This window comes from Aethina tumida, chromosome 7 (assembly GCF_024364675.1).
Source record: "Aethina tumida isolate Nest 87 chromosome 7, icAetTumi1.1, whole genome shotgun sequence".
Taxonomy (NCBI): domain Eukaryota; kingdom Metazoa; phylum Arthropoda; class Insecta; order Coleoptera; family Nitidulidae; genus Aethina; species Aethina tumida.
Genome location: NC_065441.1, coordinates 1,129,995 through 1,150,014, shown reverse-complemented (window position 1 = coordinate 1,150,014; position 20,020 = coordinate 1,129,995). Strand labels below are relative to the sequence as shown.

Below are 20,020 nucleotides of genomic sequence, written 5' to 3'. Positions count from 1 at the left end.
CCAAATACTTTCTTCATTTGTAAATTTTCCTGCGACAATGGTGGAACACATTCATATTTCATCATATAAGTTGAGTAAGAGATTGAAATAAATTTGTTTGATGAAATATCAAGTAAGCAGCCAGTATATATTAAAAGCAAATGATTTTTTATAGATTTTGCGCCTCTTCCAATTGGATCGGTTGGTAGTGCAAGAGGTTTTCTAAGTGAAGCAGTGGAATTAGTTTCCTGCTAACTTCGCAGTAGTTGGGTGTGTCAACAAAGTGCGAGTGCATCGAGTTCGCAGTTATGATATAAAGTGAACATTGTAAAATTTGAAAAATAACGACTGCAAAGACGGAAAACTCGACCGCACTCCAATGCGATTTCGTTCAACGCCCATCCAATCGCACGGTGAGTATTCCGCAAATTCATGGATCCACGAGTCTATTTTTTATGTTCATACGAGATGAGAAAAAAACGTGCGGGTTTTTTTCTAGATTAAAATGGAATTTGGGAACATGCGTGACTTTTCGGAATTCTGCGAACAATTACACGAGATTAGGGTGAAGTTCCACAAGTGGGACAGCTGCGAAAGGACGGTGGCCCTTTATTACCTGATGTCCGGACTGCCGTTCGCAAACGCGCGTTTCTTGCAATACGCCCTGGAACAATGCATCGCCACCGCTTTCAACGACGAAGCGCAACTGATGGAACGGAACGCGAACGACGCCAGTTACGTGAGCAGCTTCTTGTCCGAACGACCGCAGATCACTTTGTCTCTGTTACTCAACCACCTGCCTCTGCTCAGACCGGGCAATAAAGACACTGCCGACTGTTATCTAAAGACAATCCGTAAAGTACTAACGGAATTTTTAACCCCACCTTATAAAATTTATAACGAATGTGTCGAGATTATGTCCTATGTGTTCATCCATCCCGCTTTCAATAAAGAGGACAAGAAAACGTTCAAGTACTTGCTGAAGCACGTCATCAACAGGGTCAGTCCGGACAATTTCATACACTCCCCAGTCAACGAATCTAGCGACGAATCGGTCAGTCCCAATCCGGATTTGATCTCCCTAAACAAACGGTCCAACTCGTTAACGCCGGGACAACTGCCCAACGACGTCACGCCCGCCTACGATCAATGGTCCTCTCAGGAGAACTTGAACAAACCACCCGTACAAAAGCAGCGCAGCTACTCGCTCTCCAGCGACAATCCCCTGCTCCTCAATCCGCAACTACAGACGAGCAGCTCCGAAACGAAGTTGCAGGACTTGCAGAACCAGCCGTCGATGAAGAGCATCATGTCCTGGCTGAAGTCGTTGCGTTTGCACAAGTACAGTTGGGTGTTCAACAATCTGACCTACGAACAGATGCTGCGTCTCGACGACGACATGTTAGAAACGATCGGAATCACGAAAGGAGCGAGACACAAGATTCTTTTGAGCATCGCCAAACTCAAAGACAGAAGTACGATGCTCACCGAACTGGAGACGGAGGTGATGAACGGAGCCGATCTCAATGCGGCCCTGAAGAAGGTGAAGAGCGTGTTGCAGAGTCCCCTGCAAATCGCCAAAGGTGAAGATCTGCCTGCGCAGATCGTCAGAGTCATGGGAAAAGGTGACAATCATTTATTTATGTTGTTCCTCCGTTTTAATATATTGTTTTGCTTTGTTTGTAGTTTGTACTCAGTTGTTAATGCTCAGACAGCCACAAGACGAGTGCTTGGTTCTGTTCAACTCGCTGTGCGAACGAGCGGAGTCACTCGAAGCTTTCAACGACGACCAGAAGAAACGTTTGCTTATGTGGAAGGGACAACTGTTCAACGGCACAAACCTACCTATATACAACCAACGCCAAAACACATCTAGGTAATAAAATGTCCCCAATTGTCACTTGGTTCTTCTTAACAAATTTAATGTGTTTTTAGAAGTCACCAGTACAACAACGGGGGAGCGTACAAATGCACGTACGCCCAAAAGAGCTCGTCGTTCCCGAACGTGCAAAGCGGCGGCGCACAGAAATCCCACCGGCATTCCGTCGGGAGTGTCACGCTTAAGAACCAATTGTTCAAGGCTTCCGAGATATTCAAATTTCAAGAGTTACAAGGGGAATTGTACAACAAGCGGCTGCATCCGATCGTCAGGTTCAGAGAGGAAAACGGGGAGATCAAACAGAAGAACAAAACGAATGTGGACATAGAAGACAGTCTGGAATCGCTGTGCAGGGAGATGATGGAACATGCACTGGGGCCCTAATCGATCGTTGATAGGCTCCAGTTCTCCGTCACCGTCGGCCTACGTAATGACAAAATTCTTTGTGATAGATGATTTTTTTAGAACTGCTTTTTTATATAACAAGAGTATATGACACTGCTGGCAGATATACTATTGGTTTTTAACTTGTTTTATGTTGATTTGTGTGTTAGACTACTTTTATTTATTGAACAGAGCTTTATATTTTTTCGAATTATTTTTGGATACACGATAAAAACGAGAAGAAAATGATGAAATGGTAAAACGTTCAATTTAAGACTGCTTAAATATTTTTTGTACTTATATTTAAGATTTTATTTAGATAAGAGTAAATTGTTGTTGTACATGTCCCACTTGATTGATATTTTATATAAATGTTTTTTTAATTGTTCGTGAAGATTGACAAAGTTTTCCCGATTCCGAAATGTATCGTTCACCGACACACCAAACACTAAGTTTAATATTTATTATTTGACTCGACATGCAGATTAGTTTTTATTTATTTTTTGTAGAAAACTTTGTATTTTGTAAACTTGTGCATGTTTGTGATTGTTTCTGTGTGATACAAGTTTGCCTGAAAAGGGCTACTGATGAAAAAGACTGATTTCTAAATAGATACGACAGATTGAACGAGTCTTTTATTTATTTATTGCATTTAATGCAAATGAGCGTCACCAAAATCTATAAGTAAAATAATAGTAAAAATTTTATCATTAATAATCTCTGTATAACAAAAATGTGGTACCAATAATAATACACATTTAAATTATATATGTATATTTAAACTAAATTTCTGTTTAATTAGTTATAAATGAAATTGAAATCAAAGAAATTATTGAACATTTATTATCCATGGTCCAATTTATGATATTTTAAATATTATCCAACCAACTCAATACTGCGTAATATATTAATTACATCACACTTAAGTAATAATCAGAATCACACGTCCAATTCTCGTTTATCACAATAGCGTCATGGGTAAAGACAAAAGAGCCGACTTCATTTGTACTAACCATTCTGAATATTGAACATTTAGAATTTTCAAAATCAAATAACTTCTAGATGAAGATTATCTTATTTTAATATAAAACGTTATCCCACACAAAATTAACCCCATATAGTCTGAGATTTTAATATAAAATATGCTCTAATCTAAATTTGATCAGTTCGGTCAAATAGTATTTACAACTTGACTCGCAGCTTCTCAGCTTCAACAGTTCTTCCATTCTCCTTGACCTCCTTGAGGAAGGCCGTCAACTCCTCCGTGTACTTTTGAGTGTGCGCCCTTAAATGTCCGACGTGCGGCGACTTATCCCAGCAATTCCATCTGACTTTAATACCGGAATTTTCCCAACTGTCTCTGACCCTGCTGTTCGCAGACAACGCACCTATCGGATCAGATTTGCTGAGGAAGAACAAAGCCGGAGCTTTCACGATGTTAGTGTGGAACATTTGGCTGGCTCTCACGTAATGGCACGTGGCTATTTTGTCGAACGCGTTCAAATGGTAACTGAAAATGAAGCGGTTTATTAACTTACGGCCAATTATATTGACAATTGGCTTACACCACATATTTCTTTAAAGCGGCTTGCAAAACTCGATTGCGGGGGAAGACAGCGACCGGTAATCCTATCGAGATTTCGGTGATGTCGGTGGCGCTGTCCCAAACTTGGCCCTGGATCCGGTTCATGATCGGGGCGTACCGGTCCATTTCTCTGGCCATTTGAACCAGACTTTCGCTCCATAGGTAGGCGCCCACGGAAAATCCATGCAACACCACTGGACTGTAGGACACGTTCCTCTCCAAAAAGTTCAGAATGTCCCCGGCGACGACCTAAATAAGACAATGTGATGATTATTTCAGTCAATTTATCGACTGGTCACAAAGGAATGTTACAATCTGACCTATCAGTAAAAAAATTATGTATTGTTCAATGTTGAATATTTCGAACGGAATTAATCAAATATGCATTAGTCAGTAGCGGTTATCTAATATTAATTACTTCTAGTTTATGATTTCTATGATAGAAACAAAATAACCGGAAGATTACATATTTATTTACAAAAACATTGCGTGCTATAAAACATAACGTTTGAGTTAGACGATGACACAAACGATATAGTTTTAAATTACCACAATTATATCAATTAATTCTTACAACATCGAATCCTGTTTATTTTGGAACAAAATAAATAAATAACTGTTTATGTCAAGGTCAAATTTGTAAAATAGATTTCGAAATTATTGCTATTTTTTGATAATGTTAAAATAAATAATTAAAAATTTTCGGGATGAATTTTTTTTGGTGTTGTTGAAAGTTATTACGTACTAATTAATGTACTTCGATCGATTCGACAGCACTAAACACGAACGTATAAATAAAATACATGAGTTTACCAGTTAAAATAATAGTGTGCAAAATTATATTATTTAATTACAAAAATAAACAACGAGCTAAAATTAAACATAACATTTTAAAGGGAATAATATCATAGAAGTTTGTGAACATTTTAATAACTAATAATTCAATTGTAAAAGTATAAATAGTAATAAATTTTAATTCAATTGAAAGTGTGTGAATAAATTAACAGTAAACGAAGAGAAGAAACCAAATCAAGGGCAAAATATTACATTGTATGATTTACCTGTCATTCTGTTACACAATACACATTTACTTGAACAAAAAAAATCGCAAGTGCAAAACTAATTAATTCATGAAATAGTCGACAATGCCTATTGTAGTTTTTAAAAATTTTTACCCAATCTAGTTACAATTGAAATGGCGGTCAGAGATATTTACATACATAAACAAATACATATACTTATATGTCACTAACACAATAATGATTTTATTATCAGTTATTTATTACAATATTTATTACGCATAGAGTTGCAAATATCAAACCGAATCGTCGTTAAAAACTTTATATTTACTATTACTCGGGTTTTAATAATTTAATTTATTCACTTTATTTAATTTTCGTAGTTACTTATATAATTATAGTCCAGTCATTATAGGGAATTCACTTCACTCGGAAATCGAAATACCCACCTTAAACTCGTATAAACAAATATTTTGACATCTCAAAACTTGTCTCCAAATTCACACATGATGGACTTAAAGTCAGAGGTCAAAAGTCAAAAAAATATTATAAATTATTGCTAAATATATAATATTAACTATTACATTATATTCAATCATTTTTTTGTTTTGTGTAAATGTACTTTACTTTACATTTACACAAAACACATTCTTTTCTACTTCGACCACGAGATACTCCTTCAGTTTTCACTGATTTCATAAGACTTTGTTCAATTACCATATCTTTCCATGTACCAGAATTTAATTTTTCTGTTCGTTTCACGATGAAAAATCCATTAATAAAGTTTTCAAATATCCATCCATAGTTTCTTCGAACTTCAGCATATCTTAAAGATATAAGTGTGCTGATTTTGTGTATAAGAAAAGACCGCTGGCGTGAAAATACAGCAGCATTTTGCGCACTGCATCAAGGTGTTCTTTAAAAAACCCGAGTTGGACCTCGAGATTTTAATTCATCCAATTTGTTCAGAAATGTCACAGGAAAAAGGGTTGTGCTACCTATACACCCTTCTATGTTTTCGTAGGAAACACCTCGAGAAGTTATTTGCTGTATTAACTGATCCAAAGTAGCATCTTCAATCTTGATATCTTCAAAAATTATCATTGATGATGCAAGTCATAATATTGTATGGCCTCTGATGCTTCTCGAGTAAGAGTGACCACTTAACAATTTGTCAACTGAATTCTTTGCATATATTTCACCAAGAGCTTCCTTGAGTCCACTCTCGTCTATTATGTACCCTATGCTTCCCAGAAAAGATATCAGCATATAAAATCCTCCTAATTTTATAACTATTGTACATAATGGTGGTTTAGGATCTGACGCAGCTACCATTGCACGTGCTTTAGAGTAGAGAGGTTGATCAAAAGTAATCACACATGTGTTTTGTCCATGTGACTTAGCAATATCGAGAGCGCAATGTAAAATTGTGTAAATAGTGTTGTACGTGACTGACAGGATTATCAATAAAAGGAAGAAACATAACTTGAGATATTGAAAAGTTCTTGTTACTTTTAGTGAGCTGTTCAAGATAACCATTCCACCCTGGTAACGATGCAATATCTCTACACTTTCCATACAACCACAAAAAATCAACTCCGTTGATGTTTTTTTCTGTGAATGCTTCATCATCATGTAAATTTTCGACTTGAACTTTACTGTATTCAGGTAAGACTAGTTTTCCATAAACTTGAAGAGATACATGTGATATGGCTGCCAACTCTTTCGCACTTGGTTTGGTTGTGCATTTTTGATCCGTTCATCGTAGAGAACTGCATTTTTTGCAGTTACTATTTTAATCCCCATAACATGAAGAGTATTGTGGACATTTACATCTGTATTGTCTCCAACATATTGTACAGGTGCACCAGACTCTAATGATAATAATAAAAAGTGATAATTATATATTTATCAATAATTTATAAACTTTATATTATGTATTTTCAATCGGGACTACCAATTGACCTCAAATGATACTCTAGCCGTGCGCTCTCTGCCCTCTATCTCGACAACGGCTCGACATATGAAAAAATGTTTAACACAAAAATTGTAGAGAATTTCAATTCTCTACAATATTGATACGAAATACAAGTAGCGTAAAACCCATAAGAAACGAGATATTTACAAAAAAATATGCCAAAAATTGATTTTTGTGACCTTTTAAGTTGCGGCCATCCTATCATGTGTGAATTGTGAAACAAGTTTATTTATTTAAGTTTATACGAGACTGCACTACTATAGTTTGACTTGATTGCTTTTAATACCTTTGTAAAAATAACTCAACTCACTACAATGCTATAATTACAGTCAATGAGAAAATTGAGTGTGTCGATTTCCTGACAATTTTGACGCATTAATTCTTATCTATCATCGAACTAAACGATTCTATTTAATTGGCAAATTCCGTCTGGGTCATTTTATTAATATTTTGTTTACTTCAAAAATTGATGATTCAATAAATGCTATTTATTATTCAATTATTTGCATTTTAACTTAACTGGCGATAAGTTATCAAAGTCAATGTTTGAATGTATGTCTGTAAAAAATATTAGACACCAAAATTGTTACTTTGAAAATAAATTAATCCATTAACAAAGCACATAAAGATTTAAGTAAAGTCGCAACGTGCAAAAATAATGCATCACTTGATTGTTATGGCTTGATATTATGATATAATTACACACAATTGTGCATTTCCTTTCAAACTGTAGAATGCACCTACTGCTACTACTTTTAATTATTAATCTCGATATTCACGCAATCGATTTGTGTTCATTTCTCCTCCTTTCCAACACTGAAAACCAATTTAGACTTAATGTTTTAGTGTTTAATCTCATTTGTGCCGCCAATTTAACAAGTCTAAAGTCCGTCTTTAAAAATAAATGTTGTGTATGAATCGTACAACGATAAAACTAAGCCAAGAATACACGATCATAGTTTCAGTTATGTTGTTTTTGCAATTTTACATATGTGTTTATAATACATATTACAGAATTATGGAAAAACAATAACCACTTTATGAACTATAAAAATACTCCTCTCTTATATTATTTATTTTTTTTAATACTTCCAATTATGAAAAAAACTAGAAAAACTAGTAACTAACAAATTACGCAGTTATCATAACTTTTAGATAAAATTAATTGAATTTTTTCAGACATGTGACTCACTTGTCAAAATACCACATAAACAAAATAAATACTACGATATTTGATTTCTTGTTGACATCTAGACAATATCGGATATCAATTAAATACTTTATTAACTGGGTACATAGTAGTGGTTATTAATTAAGTGCATACCTGTGTTCCCTTCGTCGGCCATAACAACTGCCACGGACTGACGTTCACGTTCAGAACGTCGAAACCTTCCTTCAAGTAGATGTCAGCGTACTTGAATATGTTCTTTTTCTTCGCCATCAACCAACTTAACATGACAACCAACGGTTTGTCGTCAGGCCGTTCCAACGTCAAATTAACAACATTCCCTTTCTTTTTCTCCTCACTGATAATCGACAAATTTCTGTTGATCTGCAGAACGGAGAGCTTTCGCACGAAAACCAATCCCTGAAATTCAATTTAGGTAACACCACGTCAAATAAACACGTATTCAAACCCACCACAACGTTGGTGTTCCTTAAGGCACGCAAAGACATGTTGCTAACAGCCATTTTCGATAACTGTGGTGGTAAATATGTTGTGACAACTTGTACACAAAAAGAAATTGGGATGGCGCAGCTCGGGAACTTCGCTCGCGGCTACTGCGTCTGATGTGTATGTTCCGGCCGGCTCAACTGACTATTCTTTGTTGATTGCTTCTGAAAACGCAGTACAAACACGGAACACCCACTGAAGTGGTCATGCCGCGATCACGTGATTACCACGTGTTTAAGGATTAATTAGGGGGGATTCTATCAGTGACTTTATTTTCATTTTTATTTCAATTTTTCTACATTACAAAATTTGCTATTTTTGCATTTTAAAAATAGACTTTAATTTTTAATATTTAATAATTAATTTCACTATAGTTCTCTTTAATTATATGTACTACATTTTTGGTCTTTGTCAATGGAGGACACTACCGGAGTTTATAGAAAAAATATATTTTTAAGTGGTAAGTTTATTAAAAAAGTATAAATTGCAGAATTCGGGACTTGGAAATATTTTATGGCACATGCGCCGTATGACGCTGATTTTAGGCATTTAAAGTTTATAGTGCACCGTTGTCGCTGTGCTTTTTGTTACGAATATTATATATTTTTTTAATATTTTAAAAATCTTATTTGTACTGTTAAAACTTATTTTAATACCTTTGGAAGTCATTTTTTAAGTTATTTTACTTTATAGATTATTTGAGTGTTGTATTTCTAAAACATTAAATTTTTATTATTAACATTATTTTTTGGTAAGGTATTTTATTTATTTATTTATATATTTATGTGGAGAAATAAATATATAAATAACACAATGTGTTTATGAATATTTTAAATTGTATAAGGGAGCAATATCTGGAATAGATTTATTTTTGTTTTAATCGTGTTGCGTTTTTTATTATAAAATATATAAATATATTTTTTGTTAATGTTATATTAATTTATTATTTTAATATTCTCTTTTATAAATTTACCTAATTATGAAATATTTTCTAAATTTATTTAATAATGAAATTTTAATTAAATTTATTATTAATTAAAAAATTTATTAGTAAAGTAAGGCCTAACCTTAACAAAAGTCATACATGAAAAACAAAATAAATTAAATATAGATTTTTAATAACATGTTTCTCTACATTACTCTATATTAAAACTGAAATCTGGCAACTATGCAGTATAAAATCTCCTAAACAGATTATTTCAAATCAAGTTGACGCATGCGCTAAAAATATTCCTTATAGTCGGGGATTCCGCAATACTATTAAAACCTGCCTGTAAAAATATATATGTTATTCAAAGATTTATGCCTATTTATTTCATTCTACCAGACTGTTAAATGTATAATATATCAATAGGTATTGTGTTTTATAATGGGACGGCGTGATTTAACTTTAAAAAGTGTGGAGGTACAAGAAACACATAATGTACATCAAGTTAATTTACATTCTCGAAAAAGATGCCTACTTCATACTAGAGATAATTGCGAGGTAAAATTCGAATACTGTGAAGATTTTCAAAACCAAGATGAAATGATTGGTGGCAGTTTTAATCCCCCAAGGGGTCCGATTTGCTTTTCATCGAACGAGAGTTTGGGTAAGATCTGGAAATTTAAGTGTTAGGCACGTCCATAAAATTTTTACATACAATAATGGCTTAGGGTAGTATTATTCATCATTATTGGCGATAATACTAATTTCGTCTTTCCAAATGGGTTTTTAATGGCATTGTAATATGTTAACATTTTGCAATCAGTTGTCTTTCCAGTTGCTGGTGCTATTGGTGAAAAGTTCCACATAATGTTAGTGTTGTGATAAATTGGATAATCAACAAATGAATTGAGGTTTTACCATAATTAAACAAATAAATTCTACAGAGAATGTATGGGACATGATTCAAAAAAAAAAAAAAAATTCCCATAAATATAATATTGACCATCAGATTGATGATGCGCACAATAGATGTTATAAACATTCATAGATGGCATATTCTTTATTAATTTGAATTTAAAAATTTCCCATACATACTTTTTGAATGTGATGTTTGGAAAATGTGGCCTCAAATTTGTTTCACTTGAATGTAAGTATACAGACCTAGTGAGGATAGGTCCACAAGTGAATAATTTTGGAGACATCAAACATTGCTTGCTTCAAATTTTCACGTGGGTTACTACCATTTTAGCCACAACTAGTTTACCAGACACTTCACATGAGGAATAATAAATAAACAATATTTATTATAGACATAATCAAATTAGATAAAATTATCACTAATACATTTTTGGTAAGTTAAAAATAGGAATGTAACATGTAAAATCAGATATGTTTATATCAATTACATGTAAGTCATTTTTACAAATTCTTCAACCGCATTTGGTCCAACTTTCCCCAATCCATCTTCGATCCTGGATAACTTCCGTGTCTGTTCTTCACGATCCAAAATGAATCTATAATCGCTCCTTCCTTATCATCAGAAACCTGTTCCAAATACAAGTGCGAACTGTTATGAACCTTCATTCTCGTATAGCCGTAATCCCGACTGATAAACGCAGACCAGTGCGGCCTGAACGGCGTGAAGTTTTCCCTGCCCTCTTTGCAACCGGCCGAACCAGTGACTACATGCACTGGACCTTTGGGATTCACGTACGGCTGTTCGTAGCTCCCATTAAAGATCTCGTAATTATAAATCGGCCAAAGTCTTTCGTAAGAATGTTCATGAGCCCAAATTTCCAAATCGACGCCGTAATTATAAAACAACTCCTCCAGACCGAAAAAGTGCATAAACGGAAGTCCGACCCTCGTCAGCGTCTGGTTGTGGGTACAATCGTCCGAGTTTTCATTGCTGCAATACATCGGTCTGTGTCCCATCACAACTATCCAAGGTTGTGCTTCTCTGTTCTCTGGCAAGTTGGCTTTAATCAAGTCGTTCTCCAGCCATTCATACTGGAACACCAACGGCTTAATTCCGTAGTTTAAAAAGTAGTAGACCTCAGTGGAAATCGATATCAAATGCACCGGTCCGATGTTGATGCTGTACATTAATTGTTCAGTGCCCCCAGGCATGCTGAACCGTTCTCTGTAATTACTGAAATTGCTGGAAATGAAAAACAATTATTAAATATTTGGGTTTCCTTAATTAACCTTCAGTTATTACTATCGTTCCTCATGATTTCCTGGACAAGTCATGTACGGTAGATACGCTGATATGGATTCTATTTGACGCATAAACGCATCCCCGATTTCTGCATCCTCCTGCAATAAATATAATAATTTATATAGAAATATTTTTAACTAATTATAGAGATTAAAATTTTACCAAAATCTCTTTTATTACAACATTTAACTAACTATGAACAAAATAATCTATTAATAGGAAACAGTCCAAGGACTTGGATGTTTGCAATTGTGTAATTAGTATAAAACAAACAATACTAATCTCAACCACATAAACCAATACAATTAGATATACTAATAATATTTGCAATTTCATGTGATTACACTACTCAATTAGTTTGATAAAGTTATTTATAACAAAATAAGAGGAGGAACATACAGAATCCATATCATATGCGAAATCGCCCACGTGCAAAATAGCATCATACAATCCTCGTTGGGTCTCTTCCTGAAGTCGAGCCAAGGACTGTGCGTTTTCATTGCCCATGTCGCCGAAAATCGCCAGCAACGGTTGCCAGTTATTTGCCGGAGGAGTTTTAAACCAAAACTCTGATGACCAGCCCAAATCACTGCCCACATGATAAACTGCAACGCAAAAAATTATACAAATATTATTCAAGTTACAATAATTTCAGTTAATAACAAGTTACTATTTTTTATCATTTCAAATATTTGACTGCTTTTGAATACAAATATTCTCATGATAATTGTGATAACAATAATAGTTTTTATCATAAATGTTGATAGTAACTTATTTATACATTTTATTTCAAGGAAATTTTAACTTATCAAGTTATGAACAAAAAGCATTGTTAGGAATCTTTTTCCTTTGTTATTTTAGATGTTTCAAATAGAAACAAAAATTGATTGTCAACTTATTGATTATTTTAATAATACAAACAAACATATAGAATATTATTAACTATTTTATTTATTTTATTTGAAACATCACAAAACTATCAGCAAAGGAATAACTTAAGTCAAAATCTGCCAAATTTAATAAAATTTTCTACAAGCTACAAAAAAAATGTTTCATTTAAATGAGTAAAATATATAATTACCATATTTAGTGTCTGGAGTCAAATCAGTTAAAAGTACTCTGTGAATATACTGGGAGTGTTTCTTGGGGCCTCCATCGACAAATAATTTGGCAGAGCCTGTCGCCCTTAAAACGTACCCCCCAATTCCGTATTCCACCACAGATATCTGCGTGTCATTGAAGGTGGACCAGGTAACGACAATATCTCTAGTGTCGTCTCCGTAAGCCAAATGTACTTGCTCAGGTTGATAATAAACTTGAGCGTTGGTTTGTATCAAAACACACACCAGACATAACCTCCACATGTTTAACTCGGTAAATTACTACTGATTTAACGGCGGTGCGGTTTTCAGTGTCGGTGTCAGGATAGATTCATTTGTTGAATAATAGATAATTTGAAAATGACGCATTTGACATGTTTACAAGCTATTGCAGTTGACTTCTGTGATCTTGATTGCACAACGTCATTGATTTAACAGTTAAGGTAGACAACCCTGAAAACACTATAAGTAGTTTGGAGTTTGGATACGGGAAGCGCTGTCAGCGCTATAGTCGCCGTTTGGAGCGTTATCATCGACGGTGTGTAGAACACTTCCTGGTTTGAAATAGATACACCACCTTCACATAATTTTCTGGATGTGTTGTTTTACTAATAAACTAAAAAATTACAAAAGTCATTACTAAATACGTGTGTACAAAATGTCGATTTCGTTTCCCCAGTCAGTTGCATATATTTACAGCGATTCTCTCATAAAACAATGCGATATTTTACCAACAATGTTAAACAGAGTACGACAACAATTAATTTATCAGTTGTAAAGTAACTAGAGATGATTTCAGGCGTCAATTGTCCACAATCTGATCGAATCCTACGGATTAATCGACAAGGATAACCTGTCATTAGTTTTAAGCCAGGAAGCGACAGAAGATGAACTGAAGCTGTTCCATTCAACAAGTTATATAGAATTTTTAAAAAAAGTGAATAACATGCTGGACTTTGATGAAGTCTATGATGAACAAGACGAATACGGTTTAGGTTACGATTGCCCCATTTTGCCACATAATTATGACTTTATTAAAACAATTGCTGGTGGTTCTTTAACGGGTGCGAAATTGTTAAACCAAAAGTTATATAGGATTGTTGTTAATTGGTTTGGAGGTTGGCATCATGCTCAGAGGTATAAACAATAATGTTCTTTTGAACAAAATCAATTCAATTAATTCGTATTAATAAATTAGAGATGAAGCTGAAGGATTTTGCTATGTGAATGATGTTGTTATAGCAATCCAGGAACTGACTAAAACTTTCAACAAGATTTTATATTTAGACCTGGATGTTCATCATGGTAAGTGTTTGATTATCATTAAATTATTGTTGAGTATTAATAATGTTGATTTAGGAAATGGAGTTCAAAACGCTTTCGAGTATAGCAACAAGATTTTAACGCTTTCGTTTCACGAATTTTCGCCAGGATTTTATCCAGGAAGCGGAAGCATAGACGAAGTCGGTTCAAAGAATGGAAAGTATTACACAATCAACGTACCGTTTGTGAATATGATTTCAGATAAGAATTATATAAAATTGTTTGATGCTATTTTTCCAAAGATAGTAGAGTGTTTTAAACCAGAATGTCTGGTTGTACAATGCGGTGCCGATGGTTTGTATGGAGACCCAATAGGCAAGAATAATTTAACATTATATAGTTATGGACATTGCATTAAAAGAGTTTTACAGTGTAATTTACCGACATTGTATCTTGGAGGAGGTGAATATTTTAATGAACTTTCAATGATAGATTAATTAAATTAAAATTATTATAGGTGGTTACAATTTTCCAAATACAGCCAGACTTTGGGCTTATCTCACTTCACTAATTTTAAAGACTGAGTTGGAAGACGATATACCTGATGATTGTCAAGTAAATTAATTTACTTCACTTTATTATACATTTTAAAATATATTGTTTTTAGTACTTCACCAAATTTGGGCCCACATTTGAATTACACCTAGACCCATCTTTCCAAAAGGACAAAAATGAAGGATCCTATATTGATACTGTGATAGACAAGATATTGTCATACTGTGAATATATTGTATAAGTTCAATTAATTTTAGACTCAGATTATTCAAAGACAATAGTAACAAGTTTTTAACAAATTTATTAAAAAATATTTATATAAATTATAACTTGTATTTTTCAATAATTCCATTACCATTTCCTAAATGTAACTTAAATTCAGCAACACAAGTATCATTTAACGACTTGCTCCGATTATTACATTTATTTTCATCACAATAATTAAGTGCCTCATTAAATTTATAAAACAAATTATTGTCTCCTCCATTAGGACCTACAAGAACATCACAATCTAGCTTTTTCTGAATATCTCTTATGCAACACTCCAAAAACTCCGGGTTTACCGTGAAATATTTACCAATGTCGTAATGTTTTATACGAAGTTTTTGGGCTAATATTCCTGTGAAAAGTATGATGATTAATAATTTTAATTTAATTATGTGATTAATACTTGCCAGTTATAAAAAGATCATCAATCCAGAAGTAGTTGTAAAAATGTGATAAAGTAACCAATGAAGAACTTGTTTCTGAGTTTGTGATATAAAACCACCCAGATACAAACTGAGGATAAACATCTCCATTATATTCATCCTCTGTAACAAACCATTTATTGGCTTTTTCTCTTATAGGTTTCATGCCTTTTAAAACATAACCAGCCAATAATTTGCTAGGAAATCTATTATTTTCTAACATTTTAACAATTTTTCTTAAATCTATGACAATATCATCATCCATCTTCAATATGAATTTAGTATCGCAGCGCTCGCTCGCCCATTTTAGGCCCATTAGATGTTTGAATGTTAAATTCCTGTAAGCCTCAATAAAATTTCCCTGAATTAGGTCGCCAAATCGCCTGTTTTCATCCACAACAGCTTTCTGACTTGTGTACTTATCATTTGGCGCGTCTCCAAGTAAAAAGATTCGTATCACTCCCATATTTTCTAAAACGTCAGCGGGGAAAGCCCTTCTCATAGCACTACGTAACTCCACATGTCCAAAATAAGATGTCACAATCAGCACAGCTAATAAATTTGTCTTGTTGCTGCATTTGTCACTGTTTAATAAATAGTTTAGGTTCAAGTTAAACAATTTATTCGGGTTCAATGCTCTGTGGGGTTTGTTTACAAATAATTCGGTTTCCAGCGGCGTTAACGCTTCATCTCTATCATCAATTGTTAAATAATATAGGATTAATAATAGAAAACCCGAAAGAAGCAGGAGTAAAATATGGTGCAGTTTCATATCGCCCACGAATTAATAAATGCATTTTTAAATGTGTAGGTTAGTTGCCTACAACTTGAGATAGGTTAAGTCACAGAACAGGTGTTAGCATAGAAAACCTGTTAGGTGCTTCATAACCTTATTAAAACGTAAACAAATAATTATGGATGCCTTTATTGAAGATACTTTAGAAATCCCCCAAGAATTTGAATTTCCATTCAAACCTTACGACATTCAAACGGAATTTATGCAAAATTTGTATCATGTTATTGAAACAAGAAAATTGGGGATATTTGAAAGTCCCACAGGAACGGTGCGTTATAAAATATTAATGTTTTTCTTATTATAAATTCATCTTTTCAGGGAAAATCGTTAAGTATTATTTGTGGTGCGATTAAATGGCTTAAAGATCATAATAAATTTATTAGAAGTCAAATTAACAAGGAAATTACCAAATTAGAGGAAGCAACAGCAAAACTATCGACTAATGATGACTGGTTCACTTCTCAAACGAAAGAAATTGAATTGAACAGAAAACTGGATGATTTAAAAATTGAACAGAAAAAAATTATTGCATATGACGAAAAAATTGAAAAAATTATTTCAGTTAAAGGTAATAAGTTTAAGCAGAAGAGTAAACTTTTGAAAGGGTTAGATTCACAAGAACTAAACAAAAATGAAGAAAAAAATGTTGAAGAAGATGATATTATATTGGATGATGATCCTCATAATGCTCCTGATGAATATGATAATCAAGAAGAAAATGAGGAACAGTACAAACCTGTAAAAGTATATATTTATTCTTCATTCATTAATTTCATTATGTACATGAAACTGGTCCAACTGTTTTAGATATATATATGCAGCAGGACTCACTCTCAGTTATCTCAGTTTGTGGGTGAAATTATTAAATCTCCATTTGCAAAAAACATAAGGGTTGCAACTTTAGCCTCCAGACAAAATTACTGTATTAATCCGGAAGTCACATGCCTGAAAAATATGGCACTAATCAATGAAAAGTGAGAGAAATATTATATGTTAGATTAAATATATTTTTGTTTTCATTTCAGGTGTTTAGATATGCAAAAACCAACGTCAAAGACAACAAAACAAGATGAAGGCAAAACCATTAAGAAGCAAAAACAATCATCGGCGACGGCACGTTGTCCTTATTATAAACCAGAAGCAATAGAAGAACTAAAAAATTGGACATTGACAGAAGTTCAAGATGTAGAAGATTTGATTGCGAGTGGCAAAGAATTGAATGCTTGCCCATATTATGGTAGCAGACGAGCGGCAGAAGATGCGGAAATTATTTTGCTTCCATATAACACATTGTTGCATAAAGCTACCAGTGAAGCAAGTGGTAAGAAATTTCTTTAAATTTATTCTACTGTATCATGCTGCTGTATATTCAGTGTATCATGCTTTATCATATTATGTTTTAGGTATTATACTGAAGGATAATGTTGTTATAATTGATGAAGCTCACAATTTATTAGAAGCAATGGCTCAAATGTATAATTCAGAGGTTAATTTGAACCAGTTAAAACATGCTGTGCATCAGTTGAAATGTTACAAGAAACGTTTTAGTACTAGATTCTCTGCAAAAAACTTGCTTTCAATCAATCAACTTACTTTTGTAGTTAATAAGCTGTTGGAATTTCTAGGTAAATAAAATTACATTATTCAGTGCTAACTTGACCAACATAGATTTCCTTGATATCTTTACCATGTTATAGTAATCTTCAAAAATAACATATCTGAAAGAAATATATCAAAAAGAAAGTTTCTATATATTTTTGTAAACCAGTCTTATAAAAACAAATTGAAGTTGATAAAAAATTGATAAAACTCTTGTCCTAATTACGCAATATAAAATATTGTTTGGAAAGTTCTTTTAAAAATAAACAGCTTAAAATTCATATATTTTCTGATTTAATAAAAAACAATAGAAACATATTTGGGGGAGTACTATCACTAAAAGGAACAAAACATAAACAAACATGTTCATTCAGATCACCAGAAACAAGTAAGTTGTTAATTTACTTTTTTTTTAGAAAAAGGTATTGATTGTTTAAAAGAAAGTAAAATAGATATTAGCCAAATAGGTAGTTTTATGTTCGACGCAGAAATCAGCAAATACAACATATCTGAGATCATCAAGTTTTGCAAAGACACGAGAATTGCACAAAAAGTACATTAAATGAGTTACATTAACCAATATTATGTTTAAATGGCTTTATTGTAGATTCGCATATATTCAATAAAATATCCATTGGAAGAGGCAACAAATGTACAAACCGCAAAAAAAGGAGTGAAGGATTTTTTAGCCAGTATAGAGAACAAAAAACCCGTCAATGTGAAAGTAGAACCTCAGAAAAGTGAAAAGAAGAATGAAGAACGTTCAGTTCCACCTCCAAGTAATCCACTTTTGGCAGTGATATCCTTCTTGGAATGTCTTAGATGTGATTCTAAGGATGGAAGGATTTTAATCACCAAAAGTGTCGATAAGCTTCAATCAAAATTACAATTTTTGTTATTAAACCCTTCTTCAAATTTTAGCGATGTCGTTAAAGAAGCTAGATCAGTAAATCATAAAATAATAATTTTAACATTCAGTGTATATATGTTACTATTTTTAGGTAATTGTTGCTGGGGGTACCATGAAACCAAATGACGAATTCCGAGACCGCCTCTTTGTAGGTTCTGGAGCCGATCCCAAAAGAATTTTAGAATTCTCCTGTGACCATATAATTCCACCCGAAAACATTCTTCCGTTAATTCTCAGTAAAGGACCCAAACAGGAAAATTTACTTTTCAACCTCGAAAGGCGATTCAATATGGTACATAAAAAATATTTTTTATTAATGATGTCATTAATTTAAATATATTTTAGTCCAATGCAATAAAGAGTATTCTCGAGGATACCTGTAAAAGAGTCAGAGGTGGAATCGTGGTGTTCTTCCCATCATACAAGTACGAAAATTGGGCTTGGCAACAAGTGAAGGATGCCAACTTCGGCCGACCTGTTTTCAGGGAACCGCAAACTGGCAAATCAGGCGGAACTGTCGAACAAGTATTACAAAAATACGCAGATGCCATTAAAAGGTCCTCCAGTCGTGGTGCTTTAATGTTCAGTGTTGTTGGTCTGTTAATTTATTTTTTCCCATATACGTTCCTTCTGTAATATATAGTTTTTTAGGTGGAAAATTAAGCGAAGGTTTGAATTTCAGCGACGATTTGGGTAGATGCGTGATAGTTATCGGTTTGCCTTACGCAAATATTATGGCAACAGATTTAAAGGAAAAAATGGCCTATTTAGACAAGACTGAAGTAAAACGGTTAAATGTTTTCTTAACAAATATCTAATTTGTTATTTTTTATTTAGGGTTCTGGTTCTGGACAAAAGTTCTATGAAAATATGTGTATGAAAGCGGTAAATCAATGTATTGGTAGGGCTGTTCGCCATAAGGACGATTACGCGACAGTTTTATTGGTGGACGAGCGATTTAATAGAAGTTCCACAAAAAGTTCCCTTCCTGGTTGGATAAAAAGATCATTGAGAACACCAAACGGTTACCAAGAATGTTTCAAATTCATTAATGAAGTAAGAATATTTTTGATAAAATAATATAAATCTAATTTGTGGCTTTTTAGTTCTTTCAACACAAAAAAACGTCTATATAAAGGTTTGTGATATGATTATAAATGATATGTATTTATGATAATATATTAAACAATTTAAAAGTAAAGTATGTCTACAATTTTTTAATTCCCATTTAAATCAGTTATTCAATATTAATTAATATTCCGATCACTAAATAAATTTAAACAGCCGATTTAATGACTATTATATTGTCACTCAAAGTAAATTAGTCTGTATAGTAATGTCCGGATATATTTTGTTGGTTTTTATTTCTCTATTTTTAATATTTTTATTAAAAACAACAAACAAAAAATATGATTGCTTAAAAGAGTTGACATTGTTGAAGGGTTGTTACCCAATAATCG

The 20,020-nt window shown here is 33.2% G+C and overlaps 6 protein-coding genes across 6 annotated transcripts; 3 read left to right on the top strand and 3 right to left on the bottom strand.

Moving 5' to 3' along the window:
* Window positions 1–207: 207 nt before the first annotated feature.
* LOC109597505 (protein Smaug homolog 1) lies at window positions 208–2,869 on the top strand. Its single transcript, XM_020013208.2, has 4 exons — window positions 208–392; window positions 479–1,604; window positions 1,666–1,855; window positions 1,915–2,869. The coding sequence occupies exons 2-4, from the start codon at window positions 485–487 to the stop codon at window positions 2,240–2,242; spliced, it is 1,638 nt and encodes a 545-aa protein (XP_019868767.1). The 5' UTR covers window positions 208–392; window positions 479–484; the 3' UTR covers window positions 2,243–2,869.
* A 130-nt stretch (window positions 2,870–2,999) lies between these two features.
* On the bottom strand, window positions 3,000–8,662 carry LOC109597506 (uncharacterized). The gene is made up of 4 exons (XM_020013209.2): window positions 8,466–8,662; window positions 8,149–8,412; window positions 3,808–4,076; window positions 3,000–3,752 (listed from the first exon to the last, which is right to left on the bottom strand). The coding sequence occupies exons 1-4, from the start codon at window positions 8,514–8,516 to the stop codon at window positions 3,425–3,427; spliced, it is 912 nt and encodes a 303-aa protein (XP_019868768.2). The 5' UTR covers window positions 8,517–8,662; the 3' UTR covers window positions 3,000–3,424.
* Window positions 8,663–10,711: 2,049 nt separating this feature from the next.
* LOC109597509 (acid phosphatase type 7) lies at window positions 10,712–13,164 on the bottom strand. Its single transcript, XM_020013212.2, has 4 exons — window positions 12,730–13,164; window positions 12,048–12,253; window positions 11,649–11,746; window positions 10,712–11,588 (listed from the first exon to the last, which is right to left on the bottom strand). Exons 1-4 carry the CDS (start codon window positions 13,010–13,012, stop codon window positions 10,847–10,849), a joined length of 1,329 nt encoding a protein of 442 aa, XP_019868771.2. The 5' UTR covers window positions 13,013–13,164; the 3' UTR covers window positions 10,712–10,846.
* A 124-nt stretch (window positions 13,165–13,288) lies between these two features.
* LOC109597532 (histone deacetylase 8) lies at window positions 13,289–14,819 on the top strand. The gene is made up of 6 exons (XM_020013250.2): window positions 13,289–13,496; window positions 13,548–13,885; window positions 13,947–14,053; window positions 14,108–14,473; window positions 14,529–14,626; window positions 14,679–14,819. The coding sequence occupies exons 1-6, from the start codon at window positions 13,407–13,409 to the stop codon at window positions 14,805–14,807; spliced, it is 1,128 nt and encodes a 375-aa protein (XP_019868809.2). The 5' UTR covers window positions 13,289–13,406; the 3' UTR covers window positions 14,808–14,819.
* A 9-nt stretch (window positions 14,820–14,828) lies between these two features.
* LOC109597533 (beta-1,3-galactosyltransferase 5) lies at window positions 14,829–16,109 on the bottom strand. The gene is made up of 2 exons (XM_020013251.2): window positions 15,241–16,109; window positions 14,829–15,185 (listed from the first exon to the last, which is right to left on the bottom strand). Exons 1-2 carry the CDS (start codon window positions 16,025–16,027, stop codon window positions 14,890–14,892), a joined length of 1,083 nt encoding a protein of 360 aa, XP_019868810.2. The 5' UTR covers window positions 16,028–16,109; the 3' UTR covers window positions 14,829–14,889.
* A 14-nt stretch (window positions 16,110–16,123) lies between these two features.
* On the top strand, window positions 16,124–19,761 carry LOC109597531 (ATP-dependent DNA helicase DDX11). Its single transcript, XM_020013248.2, has 12 exons — window positions 16,124–16,319; window positions 16,370–16,795; window positions 16,859–17,025; window positions 17,077–17,372; window positions 17,455–17,676; window positions 18,067–18,203; window positions 18,258–18,596; window positions 18,652–18,852; window positions 18,906–19,155; window positions 19,212–19,342; window positions 19,398–19,616; window positions 19,667–19,761. The coding sequence occupies exons 1-12, from the start codon at window positions 16,170–16,172 to the stop codon at window positions 19,694–19,696; spliced, it is 2,568 nt and encodes an 855-aa protein (XP_019868807.1). The 5' UTR covers window positions 16,124–16,169; the 3' UTR covers window positions 19,697–19,761.
* Window positions 19,762–20,020: the final 259 nt, after the last annotated feature.

Bases quoted from the DNA above. Each gene is read 5' to 3' on its own strand.
- LOC109597505 (XM_020013208.2), top strand. From the start codon at position 485: ATGGAATTTGGGAACATGCGTGACTTTTCGGAATTCTGCGAACAATTA. The intron at 1,605-1,665 runs GTGACAATCATT...CTTTGTTTGTAG, and splicing joins CGTCAGAGTCATGGGAAAAG to TTTGTACTCAGTTGTTAATG. The intron at 1,856-1,914 runs GTAATAAAATGT...ATGTGTTTTTAG, and splicing joins CAACGCCAAAACACATCTAG to AAGTCACCAGTACAACAACG.
- LOC109597509 (XM_020013212.2), bottom strand. From the start codon at position 13,012: ATGTGGAGGTTATGTCTGGTGTGTGTTTTGATACAAACCAACGCTCAA. The intron at 11,747-12,047 runs GTATGTTCCTCC...TATTTATTGCAG, and splicing joins TCGCATATGATATGGATTCT to GAGGATGCAGAAATCGGGGA. The intron at 11,589-11,648 runs GTAATAACTGAA...TTTCATTTCCAG, and splicing joins GGAAATCATGAGGAACGATA to CAATTTCAGTAATTACAGAG.
- LOC109597532 (XM_020013250.2), top strand. From the start codon at position 13,407: ATGTCGATTTCGTTTCCCCAGTCAGTTGCATATATTTACAGCGATTCT. The intron at 13,886-13,946 runs GTATAAACAATA...TTAATAAATTAG, and splicing joins GGTTGGCATCATGCTCAGAG to AGATGAAGCTGAAGGATTTT. The intron at 14,474-14,528 runs GTGAATATTTTA...AAATTATTATAG, and splicing joins GACATTGTATCTTGGAGGAG to GTGGTTACAATTTTCCAAAT.
- LOC109597531 (XM_020013248.2), top strand. From the start codon at position 16,170: ATGGATGCCTTTATTGAAGATACTTTAGAAATCCCCCAAGAATTTGAA. The intron at 18,204-18,257 runs GTACATTAAATG...GCTTTATTGTAG, and splicing joins ACACGAGAATTGCACAAAAA to ATTCGCATATATTCAATAAA. The intron at 19,343-19,397 runs GTAAAACGGTTA...TTTTTTATTTAG, and splicing joins CCTATTTAGACAAGACTGAA to GGTTCTGGTTCTGGACAAAA.
- LOC109597533 (XM_020013251.2), bottom strand. From the start codon at position 16,027: ATGAAACTGCACCATATTTTACTCCTGCTTCTTTCGGGTTTTCTATTA. The intron at 15,186-15,240 runs GCAAGTATTAAT...TACTTTTCACAG, and splicing joins TGATGATCTTTTTATAACTG to GAATATTAGCCCAAAAACTT.
- LOC109597506 (XM_020013209.2), bottom strand. From the start codon at position 8,516: ATGGCTGTTAGCAACATGTCTTTGCGTGCCTTAAGGAACACCAACGTT. The intron at 4,077-8,148 runs GTATGCACTTAA...TGTCTTATTTAG, and splicing joins GGCCGACGAAGGGAACACAG to GTCGTCGCCGGGGACATTCT. The intron at 3,753-3,807 runs GTAAGCCAATTG...CTTCATTTTCAG, and splicing joins GCTTTAAAGAAATATGTGGT to TTACCATTTGAACGCGTTCG.